The 14444-nt window shown below is 39.6% G+C and overlaps 1 protein-coding gene across 2 annotated transcripts in view; it reads right to left on the reverse strand.

Moving 5' to 3' along the window:
• Positions 1-14444, reverse strand: part of LOC124144545 (synaptotagmin-15-like) — a 120366-nt gene that overhangs the window by 68232 nt on the left and 37690 nt on the right. Inside the window, exon 1 of one of the 2 annotated variants that reach the window (XM_046514000.2) lies at positions 12980-13124. The exons of the other annotated variant lie outside the window; for it this stretch is intronic. Within the exon in view, the coding sequence (XP_046369956.1) occupies positions 12980-13022 (43 nt within the window). The 5' untranslated portion in view covers positions 13023-13124. Of the gene's footprint in view, positions 1-12979; positions 13125-14444 lie in introns of those variants that run through there. 2 annotated transcript variants of the gene reach the window in all.

Here is a 14444-nt window from a genome sequence, read left to right on the forward strand (position 1 = left end):
ACCCTATGAGTATTCAAAGGGATATCCAGGTTTTGGGTGTCTACATGTTCGTAACGGTTGCTTTTAGTTATTAAGAGAATATACATTATATCACTGGAGGAAGAGATCACCTTTACAAAATTTACAAGGGTGTAAATTTAGACATAAGTTCTGATTAAGGTGTGTAACTTAAGACAAATATTTCCATATATGTATGCACATTTAGACATAAATCCATGTAAATATATGTTTAGGCGTATTACGTATTGTTTACACATTTTAGCCTTGTAAGAGGTGATTTGCAAGCATTTACAAGTAAAGGCACACATTCATTCAGTGTATATAGAGTAGTATTTTACTTACTTAGAAAGTGTTTATATGTAATTAGAATATCTGACCATATATACACAAACAAGATTCAGCGCGATTGTTTGTTTGTTTGTTTGTTTGTTGTTTAATGTCGCACTCAGCAATATTCCAGCTATATGACGGCGGTCTGTAAATAACTGAGTCTGGACCAAACAATCCAGCGATTAACATCATGAGCATCGATCCACGCCATTGGGATCGATGACATCATCATGACTTTACGGCAAGTATGGGTTGCTTAAGACCTATTCTACCCCGGATCTTCATGGGCGTCAGCACGAGAGTCATGTCCTAAAACGTGGCAGACACAGTCAAGCATTCTTCCAATGTTTAATCTACACAGCAATATTCATATCTGTTGTGTATAATATAACATTTTATACTGTTTATTGACCACAAAACTCAAATACGTTTACTCGAATTCTTTATTGAATCAGAGGAGGGGCTGGAACTATCTTGATGACACTTCTCATGAGTGAATATCAGTTATTAATTACCTCTGTTGGCGTAAGAACTTGACGCTGGTCAATGTTTCCGCGTAGCTGAGTCACAGCTGTGTCCCTCAATCGAATGATCGTGCCTCTTGCACACGCAACCCGTGTTCAATTATTGGACAACCGTTCCAGGGAAACAGTGCAGAGAGTTCAAGAATGTATGATCCCCGGATAAATGTGTAAAATTATCTATTGAGAGCTCATTATTTTCAAAGCAACTTAAAGATAGTTTCTAAATGAGCTCAAATTTCCACTTATGTACAGTAGAAATGTCAAGCTGCTATTCTACACACATATACTCACTGACAACAATCGATGAACGTCATGAAAGTTTTTAGAGTGCACGATTCCACGTTTAGATACAAATGCTGGCACCGTTGTCGAACAATCATGTCTTCATTGACACGCAATATATTAATGCATTCAAAGAATTGAAAGTCCCCGCAATTACAGTGAATGTTTTAGTAAATAAGGATACTATTCCTTTACTAAAAAGAAGAATTAGAACAACTGCAATATTTAATCTCATTGAAAAAATAGGACAAGAAGCAAAAGAGTACAATGCCATTTCCTTGCCATTGAATCTGAAAATGTTACACAAACCAGACGTCCCACTTTTATCGGGACCGAAACATATCCAATTCTAACTACAACCCCACCGGGCTTAGCGAGCGGTTGGACATCCCTATAGAGATACATATCTGACATGTGGATTGAAGCTCCTCGAAACCATCTCTCTCGGAGTCGTTAGTGGATATTAATATCTTACACCACGGTTAAACCATTCGTAATTTAATTCTATGACAGTCAACTTAATTACTGTTAGGCTTATCTGTATCCAAACCACAAAGCAATCTCCTGGAACGTTTAAGACACCTGACATGCGTCATCTCGATGGTAAAAGGTTTGGACAGTTCGCGTTCGTGTCTCCAGTGTTAAGACACAACACACAGGTTCAACGATCGTTGTGTATGATCAGAATAAATGAAAAAGAGTCGAACCATAAAAATGTGTATGAGGTGTAAACGGTTAATAAAACATGTTGATGATGTATTTTTGTGGTTATAATAATACTACGGATATCATATTATGACATATTCTGACAGTTTAATGCAACAATTTGCAAAAAATAGGACTTTATATGTAAAGTAAGGAATCGACAGGATTAACATAATTGAAGATGTCATTGAAATGACAATCACCACATGTCAAATTAATATTCAATGTGGGTTTTCTTCACTAATTTTCAGTGATCCATTAAAATCATTTTTACCGCTATTTTGCCTTTTACGCCCAATGCAATCTGTTTCGGCGGATAATCGAGCCTGGTTCTTCTCCGGCATTGACGTTTTATATTTAACTTACCTAATATTAGAAGCAGTACTGCTATTTCATCCTAAAATCACCTCAAGCGTTATCAGGTATAGCGGCGTGAATGCAGGAGACAAGTCCGGTCTTATGCCGGTTTTATAGCGCTAACCAACTGAAATGCAGTTAAACATGGACACCCTAGCTACTCAGACACAGTATACTGACTCCAAGCAGACCAGTTCTTGTTTTATCCCTAGTTACCGAGCGCCAGGCAGGGTAGCAACAAGTACCATCTTTTAACGTCTTTTGGTTTGACGTGGCCAAATCCGGGGATCGATCCACCAACCTTCCGCTATCAGGGCAGGTATTCTATACACTAGACCACGGAGGGTGTCTCTTATAGGGCAGAACACTGTTGGACATTGGACAGTTTTCGATCTATTGCCTTACACGAATGTCCTAGGGCTCAAACATCTAGGGTTTAGGCGTTGATGACACTTCAATGATATTATCCTATGATAACAGGCCGTTACCCTGGTTGTTTATTTTGATTTGTGACAGTGATACGAAGAGCACCCTTAAGGCATTAGCGTTTTTAATAAGCTGCATTCCAAATGCACTATCAACTCAAGATATACTTAATTTAAAATTGGCTCGTACTAAAATACAATAACATTTACAACCTTTGTTTGAAGATAACAGGTCGATTTGCAAAACAACGACTGTCTGCTAAATTCGAAACTGTTGTCATAGGTTTTGTTTGTTTTAGATTGAATAGTATCATGATCAATCGTATGACATATTGTTATAACCAGATATCTACATGCCTTAAAATAATGAACATTATGTCTATTAAACCGAAATATATTCGTTCATTATTGTTATTCAGACTTAACAATTGTTCATGTTAAACTCTCCTATCTATGCACGGTTAATTAAATTGGGTATCTAACGTTAAGCAGCGTCTTTGCAACAAATAGTTTAGTTATATTTGGGAACAGCAATGTGTTGAAACTTTTCAGCAGTCATCTCCGAATTTACTTCTAAAAGTATCTTCTGAAAAGGAGAGACATGGGCCTTTTGCGGATATATATTCTCTATTTAAGCTTTCATCTGCAATGAGCCATATCTTAAATGTATAGTAAAGTATTGTAAACTTTATAATTAGGAATGCGTTGGCCGAGTTTGATGTGGGTCCCACTCTTTATGAATTAAAAAAACTAGATAAGTAGAATATGTAATTTGTTCTACATTGAAGATAGATCACTTCGTGTTTATTTTTAATCCCTATAGTTAAAGTTCCTGAGAAATAAGACAAACACCCAACAAACCATAGATTATGTTGTCAAATGTAAATAAGATTTGAATGCAACATATTGCAACAATGTTTATTCATCATGGAATGTACAAAAGAGGTTCTACTGTCTCTGATTTGTGAACCATATCTCTCTCCGTGTAACCCTTATTGTTATTATACGTTATACGGTAATAAAGAATTGAATCATAAATACTTTTTTTACTGCATTAAACAAGCGAAATAGTGTTTCCAGATTTTAATAGTAAATGTTTAAATCGTTCTGAGGCGGCTGTGGCGCATTCAATTACAAACATTCGCTGACAACGGGCCCTACAACAGTCCTATTTCTACCCAGCGATACACACAGCCACAAAATGAGTCATTGATTTTGAACCACGTCTCCGGCTAAGTGAAATAGAAACCACTCCGAACTCCTATGCACAAGTAGTCTTGGAGATTCTGTATATTTACACAGCGTAGGGGACTAGTGAGGTAACCTTAGCAGGTAAAACAAGGTAAACAGACATGTCGCAGATTAATGTAAATTGTCTCAATCAAATAAGGTTTCTGGATGAAATGAGGTCCAAATTCGACTTGCATTTCTGCTTTCGATGTCCTAGGAATTACCCAGTCGCTCAAATTGACGGAAAAAGCTACTTATTCCGCTGCCAACTCCCGGAGTTTCGGGAAGACATATTTCATAATCATATAAATTATTATCGCATGACCCTCGAGGTAGTGGTTGGCTTTGACAATAATGGAAATCATACGGCACGAGCGACGCAATGTCGCCTCTTCGTAGGTCGGACAGCATCTGGTTTGTGTCTCAGTGTGGGTTAGAGTGTTGTTTAATCTGTGGTGTACCCCAAGGGTCCAGATAAACCTATATACTTGAACCGTATCAGAGTAGACGCAGAAGCTCTCGGATGTCGAAGGAGATTAACTGGCTTAAGAGCGTTTCCCCTTGTAAAGCTCGTCATAGATAATGTATAATGTATAGTGAATAACATGTTATTGCTAAAATGCCGCCTGTAGCTTTATAATAATACTGTATCAACAATCACAGCCACTGCTATGTAAGTGAGTGAGTGAGTGAGTGAGTGAGTGAGTGAGTGAGTGAGTGAGTGATTTCTATCTTGTATGGATGAACCAAGACCTATTCTCCAAAAGGATTATTTCATTTTCAGCTAAATAGTTTTGAACTGAACGAATTCTTTGATTAATGAAATGTAAAGGCTACTGTGATTCGTAGAAAGACACGGGAACCTGTTGCGTGTCACAGTGACCGATGGAGATAGATAAAGTGTGTCACTGCGACTGATAGAAAGAGAAAATTGTTTTGTGTGTCACAGTGACTGGTTGAGAGAGAGAATTGGTTTGTGTCAGTGACTGGTAGAAAGAGAAAATTGTTTTGTGTCAGTGACTGGTTGAGAGAGAGAATTGTTTTGTGTGTCACAGTGACTGGTTGAGAGAGAGAGAATTGGTTTGTGTCAGTGACTGGTAGAGAGAGAGAATTGTTTTGTGTCAGTGACTGGTTGAGAGAGAAAATTGTTTTGTGTGTCACATTGACTGGTTGAGAGAGAGAATTGTTTTGTGTGTCACAGTGACAGGATGAGAGAAAGACTTGTTTTGTGTGTCACAGTGGCTGGATGAGAGAGAGAATTGTTTTGTGTGTCACAGTGACTGTTTGAGAGAGAGAATTGTTTTGTGTGTCACAGTGACTTGTTGAGAGAGAGAATTGTTTTGTGTGTCACATCGACTGGTTGAGAGAGAGAATTGTTTTGTGTCACAGTGACTGGTTGAGAGAGAGACTTGTTTTGTGTGTCACAGTGACTTGTTGAGAGAGAGAATTGTTTTGTGTCACAGTGACTGGCATGGTTGAGAGAGAGACTTGTTTTGTGTGTCAAAGTGACTGGTTGAGAGAGAAATTGTTTTGTGTGTCACAGTGACTGGTTGAGAGAGAGAATTGGTTTGTGTCACAGTGACTGGTTGAGAGAGAGAATTGTTTTGTGTGTCAAAGTGACTGGTTGAGAGAGAAATTGTTTTGTGTGTCACATTGACTGGTTGAGAGAGAGAATTGTTTTGTGTGTCACAGTGACTGAAGGAGATAGAGACTTGTTTTGTGTGTCACAGTGACTGGTTGAGAGAGAGAATTGTTTTGTGTCACAGTGACTGGTTGAGAGAGAGAATTGTTTTGTGTCACAGTGACTGGTTGAGAGAGAGACTTGTTTTGTGTGTCAAAGTGACTGGTTGAGAGAGAAATTGTTTTGTGTGTCACATTGACTGGTTGAGAGAGAGAATTGTTTTGTGTGTCACAGTGACTGAAGGAGATAGAGAATTGTTTTGTGTGTCACAGTGACTGGTTGAGAGAGAGAATTATTTTGTGTCACAGTGACAGGTTGAGAGAGAGACTTGTTTTGTGTGTCAAAGTGACTGGTTGAGAGAGAAATTGTTTTGTGTGTCACAGTGACTGGTTGAGAGAGAGAATTGTTTTGTGTGTCACAGTGACTGAAGGAGATAGAGAATTGTTTTGTGTGTCACAGTGACTGGTTGAGAGAGAGAATTGTTTTGTGTCACAGTGACTGGCATGGTTGAGAGAGAGACTTGTTTTGTGTGTCAAAGTGACTGGTTGAGAGAGAAATTGTTTTGTGTGTCACATTGACTGGTTGAGAGAGAGAGTTGTTTTGTGTCACAGTGACTGGTTGAGAGAGAAATTGTTTTGTGTGTCACATTGACTGGTTGAGAGAGAAAATTGTTTTGTTTGTCACAGTGACTGAAGGAGATAGAGACTTGTTTTGTGTGTCAAAGTGACTGGTTGAGAGAGAGAATTGTTTTGTGTGTCACAGTGACTGGATGAGAGAAAGACTTGTTTTGTGTGTCACAGTGGCTGGATGAGAGAGAGAATTGTTTTGTGTGTCACAGTGACTGTTTGAGAGAGAGAATTGTTTTGTGTGTCACAGTGACTTGTTGAGAGAGAGAATTGTTTTGTGTGTCACATCGACTGGTTGAGAGAGAGAATTGTTTTGTGTCACAGTGACTGGTTGAGAGAGAGACTTGTTTTGTGTGTCACAGTGACTTGTTGAGAGAGAGAATTGTTTTGTGTCACAGTGACTGGCATGGTTGAGAGAGAGACTTGTTTTGTGTGTCAAAGTGACTGGTTGAGAGAGAAATTGTTTTGTGTGTCACATTGACTGGTTGAGAGAGAGAGTTGTTTTGTGTCACAGTGACTGGTTGAGAGAGAGACTTGTTTTGTGTGTCAAAGTGACTGGTTGAGAGAGAAATTGTTTTGTGTGTCACATTGACTGGTTGAGAGAGAAAATTGTTTTGTTTGTCACAGTGACTGAAGGAGATAGAGACTTGTTTTGTGTGTCAAAGTGACTGGTTGAGAGAGAGAATTGTTTTGTGTCACAGTGACTGGTTGAGAGAGAGACTTGTTTTGTGTGTCACAGTGACTGGTTGAGAGAGAGAATTGTTTTGTGTGTCAAAGTGACTGGTTGAGAGAGAATTGTTTTGTGTCACAGTGACTGGTTGAGAGAGTGAATTATTTTGTGTGTCACATTGACTGGTTGAGAGAGAGAATTGTTTTGTGTGTCACAGTGACTGAAGGAGAGAGAGAATTGTTTTGTGTCACAGTGACTGGTTGAGAGAGAGAATTGTTTTGTGTCACAGTGACTGGTTGAGAGAGAGACTTGTTCTGTGTGTCAAAGTGACTGGTTGAGAGAGAATTGTTTTGTGTCACAGTGACTGGTTGAGAGAGAGAATTGTTTGGTTCACAGTGACTGGTTGAGAGAGAGAATTGTTTTGTGTCACAGTGACTGGAGGAGAGAGAGAATTGTTATGTGTGGCACAGTGACTGGTTGAGAGAGAGAATTGTTTTGTGTCACAGTGACTGGAGGAGAGAGAGACTTGTTTTGTGTCAGTGACTGGATGAGAGAGAGAGAATTGTTTTGTGTCACAGTGACTGGAGGAGAGAGAGAATTGTTTTGTGTCACAGTGACTGATTGAGAGTGAGAACTGTTTTGTGTCACAGTGGGTGGAGGAGAGAGAGAATTGTTTGGTTCACATTGACTGGTTGAGAGAGAGAAATTGTTTTGTGTGTCACAGTGACTGGAGGAGAGAGAAAATTGTTTTGTTTGTCACAGTGACTGAAGGAGATAGAGACTTGTTCTGTGTGTCAAAGTGACTGGTTGCGAGAGAATTGTTTTGTGTCACAGTGACTGGTTGAGAGAGAGAATTGTTTGGTTCACAGTGACTGGTTGAGAGAGAGAATTGTTTTGTGTCACAGTGACTGGAGGAGAGAGAGAATTGTTATGTGTGGCACAGTGACTGGTTGAGAGAGAGAATTGTTTTGTGTCACAGTGACTGGAGGAGAGAGAGACTTGTTTTGTGTCAAAGTGACTGGATGAGAGAGAGAGAATTGTTTTGTGTCACAGTGACTGGAGGAGAGAGAGAATTGCTTTGTGTCACAGTGACTGATTGAGAGTGAGAACTGTTTTGTGTCACAGTGGGTGGAGGAGAGAGAGAATTGTTTGGTTCACATTGACTGGTTGAGAGAGAGAATTGTTTTGTGTCACAGTGACTGGAGGAGAGAGAGCCTTGCTTTGTGTGTCACAGTGACAGGAGGAGAGAGAGTATTGGGTTGTGTGTCACACTGACTGGTTGCGAGAGAGACTTGTTATGTGTCACAGTGGCTGCTGGAAAGAGATAATTGTTTTGTTCACATTGACTGGTTGGGAGAGAGAATTGTTTGAATGACTGGTTGAGAGAGCGAATTGTTTTGTGTGTCACAGTGACTGGTGGAAAGATGGAATTGCTGTGGGTCCCAGTGACTGTTTGAGAGATAGGAGTTCCGCGTGTAAACGAATAGCCGAAGTTGGAAGCTGCAGAAGTGATGCGCCTGTGCTGGAGGAGGGAGCCGTATCTCGCCCTGGCATCTGATGTGCTGTAGACGAGTTTAATCACGGAGGGGGAGTAGAGAGATGACGCAGATTACATCCCAGTGTCCTTGACTGCTGACTTCATGCATGATTGTCGGTAAACACTCTTTATCCGGTGTCACTCGAACTGTGACACTCCGTATACTGATCTTCATCACACGTTCTATCCCATGTAATAAGGAAAAAAGTATAACCTAAATACGCCGTGATTTGGTTGTCGTAGAGCTGTGCTCAATTGGTGGCGTTGATGAGATGTCTTGTCGGTGTCATGCTGCACATAGTGGACATGCGGTAGCCAAGAATGTCCGTCACCTTAGCAACGTAATATACGTCCTATCTTAACGCCTTAGATAAGTGAACAGTAGTTCAGTTATATACTAGTTCTGACGTGGCAGCTTGGTGCTGGAAGGAAGCTCAGAGTTACTCAGGTCGTAGGCGTTTACAATGTTGGTGAAAAGACACGCGCACTTGTACGTGTATGGTATTGCCAATCTAAGGATCATAATCGAGAGAATTTGGGATTCCAGCCTCTGATCAGATGATAATGGTTAAGGGACGCAACTCTGTATAGTGAATAGCACTAAATGCTACGGAACTACCACAAAGCAATCAGTGCCTCTTTAAGGACCGACGGGATATCTTGGCAGATAAAGCGTCTCTTCTTATCACTCAAAAGCTCACTGTTTATTCTCCCCACATGTACAATGTCTGAAGCCTATTGTTGGGGTAGGCGGACATGCTGTTCATGGAATATCGCTGTGAGCGGCGTACCTCCAAACCTACTCACTCTATACTGACATGAGAAATACCTGAATGAATGGAGCTTCACTGTAGCGAGCAAAGTCTATATCGTCACATTCAAACGTATCCAGAACAGGATCCCGTTCCACAAAGTAATCTTAGCGCTAAGTCGATCGTAACTCCCATTCTTTAACACTGACTTACGACATTCGTAACGCTAAGATCGTTTTGTGGAACGGGGCCCTGGATTTGGTTAATAAATCAAGTAAGAGTATCGATCGTTCGATGACCCACGAAATCAGGTCGATCATTCGTTTGAGCAAAATCCATACTCGGTGGCCATTGTGGCTATCCGATTACCCCCTTTCGCTACCTTTACACACATGCATACACAGAAGACCTGTCCTGTTTCGACAACCTGAGGAGAGGTTTCCAAAGTCTGAAGGAAAGCCAGAAGAGCATGTAGGACAATAATAGCACACTATGGTATTAAGGATGGAATTTTGATTCCAAATGACTTGGACCTGTTTCCATCCTAGTTATTATCTCTACCTCAACCCCAACCCCAACCCCAACCCCAACCCCAACCAACACCACCAAAACCACCACTAACCTCAACACCAACACCAACACCAACACGGGCCCTTACCAAGACAGCTACGGTCCTTTCATATGACTGAAGAAATGTTCATTGCAGTCGTCTCAAGCGCTGCACTGCGCTGTGCAGATACAGAGATCCACGATTTGTGTATCTTTGTGCTTTCCTCCAAAACAAGTTTGACGCGCCGTGATAAAACTTAAATACAGTTTAAAGAGGCGCAAAATCCACCTCACTCATACAATAGCAAACAAAATGTCACAGGACAACGCAACGAAATATTGAGAAATTAATCCTTTTAAGAAATAATTATTATAATCGCCCTCCAAACATTGTCCTTATTCCGGCAACTGGTGTATAGAGTGAAACCTTGTTAATCCGGAACCCTTTTCTCCAGAAATCACGCCTTCCTCACGTTATTGCTGTGTACTCACAATTCGTTCATCCGGACTTACTTTTGATCGGACGATTTAACTGGTGACGAAATCGTCCGGATTAACGAGGTTCCACTGGTGACAGTGACACGTACCCGAAAGTGTCTATTATATCCAGTACTAATTCTGTTACTAACTTTGTAAATTTTTAAATCGTGTTTGACATTTGTAAACAACCTGTTGTACTTAACATTTAGTATAGGCAACATTTTTACACAACACCGGTCACCAGACATCTCGCGAGACTGCGTGTCAAGCAAAGGTTAAGGTCTGCACTATCGATTGACAAAACACTGTTTACCAGCGAGGTCTGGACCTGTATCTTAGTGATACAAATGTTTTTATATTAGAAATAATCATTACAATATCCACAAATTAATAGTTACTCATTACAGATTCTATCTGTCGAACAGTCAGATGTCATGCCCCGAGATTACAACACATTGATCATGGTGTCTTTCCTATCATGATCAGCTTCAGAGGGAGCGGTCGGGCGGAAGCAAATTACAAAATACATATTTTAAAAAATCCCCTGTGTTGACAAAGCGATAGGTGCGTTTCCTGTCATGTTATACGATATATTGGAAAATGTTGTGCAATGTTTCGTTGCTATAGGGCGAGTTATTTCCCTTCTTCGGATATCCTACAGATATTCACCGAGGATTACAACTTTTTGTTTAAGAAACAAGAATTTCGTTTTTATATGTCTGGAGTGGGTGACATTGGTTGAAATACAATACTTTTTTGTTTTTGAAACACATGAAATACTATAGCTGGATTTATATGCGTATACATGTCCGTGGTCATGACAATTGACATAGATGAGATGGCACATACAAAAATATTTGTACATTTATCAAAATTAAATTAATTCGAAACGTCACCAATTTGCTTTTAAATGTTCAAAATTGTATTCTTGGCATAATGTTACGAACAAATTTTCAGGTGATTTTTAATTTGGAAATATGTTTCTTAAAATAAGCTTCGGATCTAACATCTGACATTTTGCAACGCTCATATATTAGGTAATATCGGTACACAAATCTGTCGAGTTGAGGAAATGAAAATGTACTATATCCTATTTAAATTATGGCCCGGTTCCTTAAATCGCCATCCACATAAGGCGGGACGTGTGAGCAATCGCGTTTACTATGCTATACGTGCGCTTTTACGTGCGCTTCACACAATAATCCCTTTTCTTATGAAATCCATAGTTTTGAAATGGACAGATTAACATATATTGTCATATCTTCAACACACTTATAAATTATTGTATTAATTTGAAAAGTTATGTTAGCTGTGCTTATGTTTTTTTCAGATTAGACTGATATATAATGTGTAAGCTACTCATGCTGTGTGAATCAAATATCGTTCAATCGAGAAATACGATTTCTTATCGGGGATACCCAACTGGCAAAATGAACGGTTATGAACGGGTTAACATTGTGTCACATACGCACTGAATACTTATATATTTAAACACTTTATGAAAATCATTCACTGAATTGAATTACAATCCCCTGGTAGTTTATTGAATATAATATTTTCTCAAGAAAATATATTTGTTGCTTTAGAAACTTTTCATCCGGAAGCTTAAGCATCTATCAAAGAATTGGGACCAAATTCCCTTGTAGCTAATTAAATGTGGCCAGATAATTTGTACAGCGTGTGACTTCAGTTACATAAAGTATGCCATAATTTCTTAACACATCTAAATTATAAAGAAAGCATCGTGCGAAAAAACAAAACACAAGGAAATAAATCGATTCAAAAACAGCCGTAAATCATCCTAGAAAATTATGTTTTCTTATTGACGAAGATATAAGAGATAAATATGTAATAACTAAAGCAGTAACTCCCTTTGTGATAAATTATATTATAAAGAGACAATGAATAATAGTTCCGTGTGCAATAAACCGTTATTATTATATGGTCGTTTAAAGTATTTGAAGGGCTTTAAGAGTTATACAAGTCCTCTCAGGAACTGACAGGTGTCCGGAGATAAATGGCTTCACATGCACACGTGGTGATATCAGAATGCGACTGTGTCAACACGAGGCATAACCAGTTAGTGACTGATGGAGTCTGCGGTATTCACAATGAGTCACCGAAACACTCGAGCGTATTTCCGTCCTTACTCTCACATTACATCAATTCAAAAATGTTTTAGAAAATGGAAATGGCATGATTTTACATATTTATGCATTTCGGTTATCTTTTTAGATGTAAGTATTGATATCATGGGTTGTTATTTTTTTCTTTAACATATGAAGTAACTTGTAGTATATTCACTAATATAGTATATAATTAGCGCGAATTGTGATATATATATCTCAAACGGATGAAAAATAGTCGTTAAGACGAAACAAATTAATTTGAAGACTGCTTCAAGTGCCCCAAGTTATTTAGATATTTCCGAGGCCGACAAAAATCGATAAAATATTTTGTTATTTTAATTATGACGTTGGAATATTTTCCTTTTTTTCACTTTTATCACATTTGGAATTATTTCCACAAGTATAGATATGATGAATTATTATTTGTATTTAAAAGTAATGCATTCTAGTACATACACGCACGCATATACATATTCATAGATTGCTTTTCGCTTCCCATGTATACACATATAGATATGATCAACGAAACAAGATTATATAAACAATACTAGTTCTCAATACTTCAAAACAGACTGTCCTGGTTGACTAAAACAGAATTTTCATTTAGGCTTACAAGTTTTATTCTTATTGATTATCTATCTGAAATAATATTCTTAGCATAATATATTATCATCTTACATAAGTTATTAACACTGCACCTACCTTTCTCCATGGACATAAGGTACTCGTCCCTTCTACCTTTCATTAACCCACCCGAGTATTGCTCAAGGCCGGCGAGTGATGCCACGCCCGCTGTGACCGACAATAAAGCTTCACAAGTCACCGTTTGACGGATTCGCACGATACTATCCCCAAGTCAAATACGGGCGTTTAATCTCCAGTCCCTTCGGGTGGAGTTACATCATATTTGTCAGTGTAGTTTGTTCGAGCTAATCTAAAGTGAGGTGACAATGGCGTAGGAAGCCGATAGAGTGTTGATTGTGTATTACAGCATTGCGCCATACTTCTGCACGTGACAGTTCTCATAATGCACACGGAGGAGCTGGTTTATAACAGCTATCGACTACCATATCAGCAGCTGGGTCAGAAGCTCCAAAACGCAGCGCATCAAAATCTATTACCGTATTCCCGCTATTAGACGCTACGGCGTATATATTTTCGGACATTATAATGAACCGGCATTCTTTGAGAACAGGTCGTACACTAGAGACCGCCTATTGCTTCACCGAAGGTTGGGGCAATTCATTATTGGTTTCTACACGGCAATTGTTTACATTTTTACTGCCCTAAACTACCCGTGAAGATCCGGGTTAGAATAGGTCTTCGGCAACCCATGCTTGTCGTAAGAGGCGACTAACGGGATCGGGTGGTCAGGCTCGCTGACTTGGTTGATGCATGTCATCGTATCCAAATTCATGGATCGATGCTCATGATATCAATCACTGGATTGCCCGGTCCAGACACGATTATTTACAGACATGCTGTCATATATCTGGAATATTGCTGAGTGCGACGTTAAACTACAAACAAACTACTGTAAACACAACAAACGAACCTAGACCTGTTTGATTAAATTGTCGAAATCTAGTATTACAGCAACACTCGTTCTTGTGAGGTGAGGTGAGGTGAGGTGAGGTGAAATTGGGTCCAAGATTATTGCACGCACGTGTGTGTGTGTGTGTGTGTGTGTGTGTGGCTCACTGAGATACCATACCGCAGTTTAACATGAATACCTCACACAGACACAGTATACTGACTCCGAGCCGAGCAGTCCTTGTTTGGGCCCTTAATCCCGAGCGCCAGACAGGGTAACAACAAGTACAATCTTTTAACGTCTTTTGGTATGACGCGGCCGGGGATCGAACCCAGGACCTTCCGCTCTCCGGGCGGACGCTCTACCACTAGACCACGGAGACGGTCCGTTCTTGTGATGTACCAGAGACGAATTGTAGAGATACTGGTGTAAAAGTGTCCGATTCACACGAGTACAAGCTTTGTTTGTTTGTTTGTTTGTTGTTTAATGCCGCACTCAGCAATATTCCAGCTATATGACGGCGGTCTGTTAATAATCAAATCTAGACCAGACAATCCAGTGATTTACATCATGAGCATCGATCCACGCAATTTCGATACGAGGACATGCATCAACCAATTCAGAGACCAGACC

This window comes from Haliotis rufescens, unplaced genomic scaffold (assembly GCF_023055435.1).
Source record: "Haliotis rufescens isolate VD_foot unplaced genomic scaffold, xgHalRufe1.0.p SCAF_11, whole genome shotgun sequence".
Classification (NCBI taxonomy): Eukaryota; Metazoa; Mollusca; class Gastropoda; order Lepetellida; family Haliotidae; genus Haliotis; species Haliotis rufescens.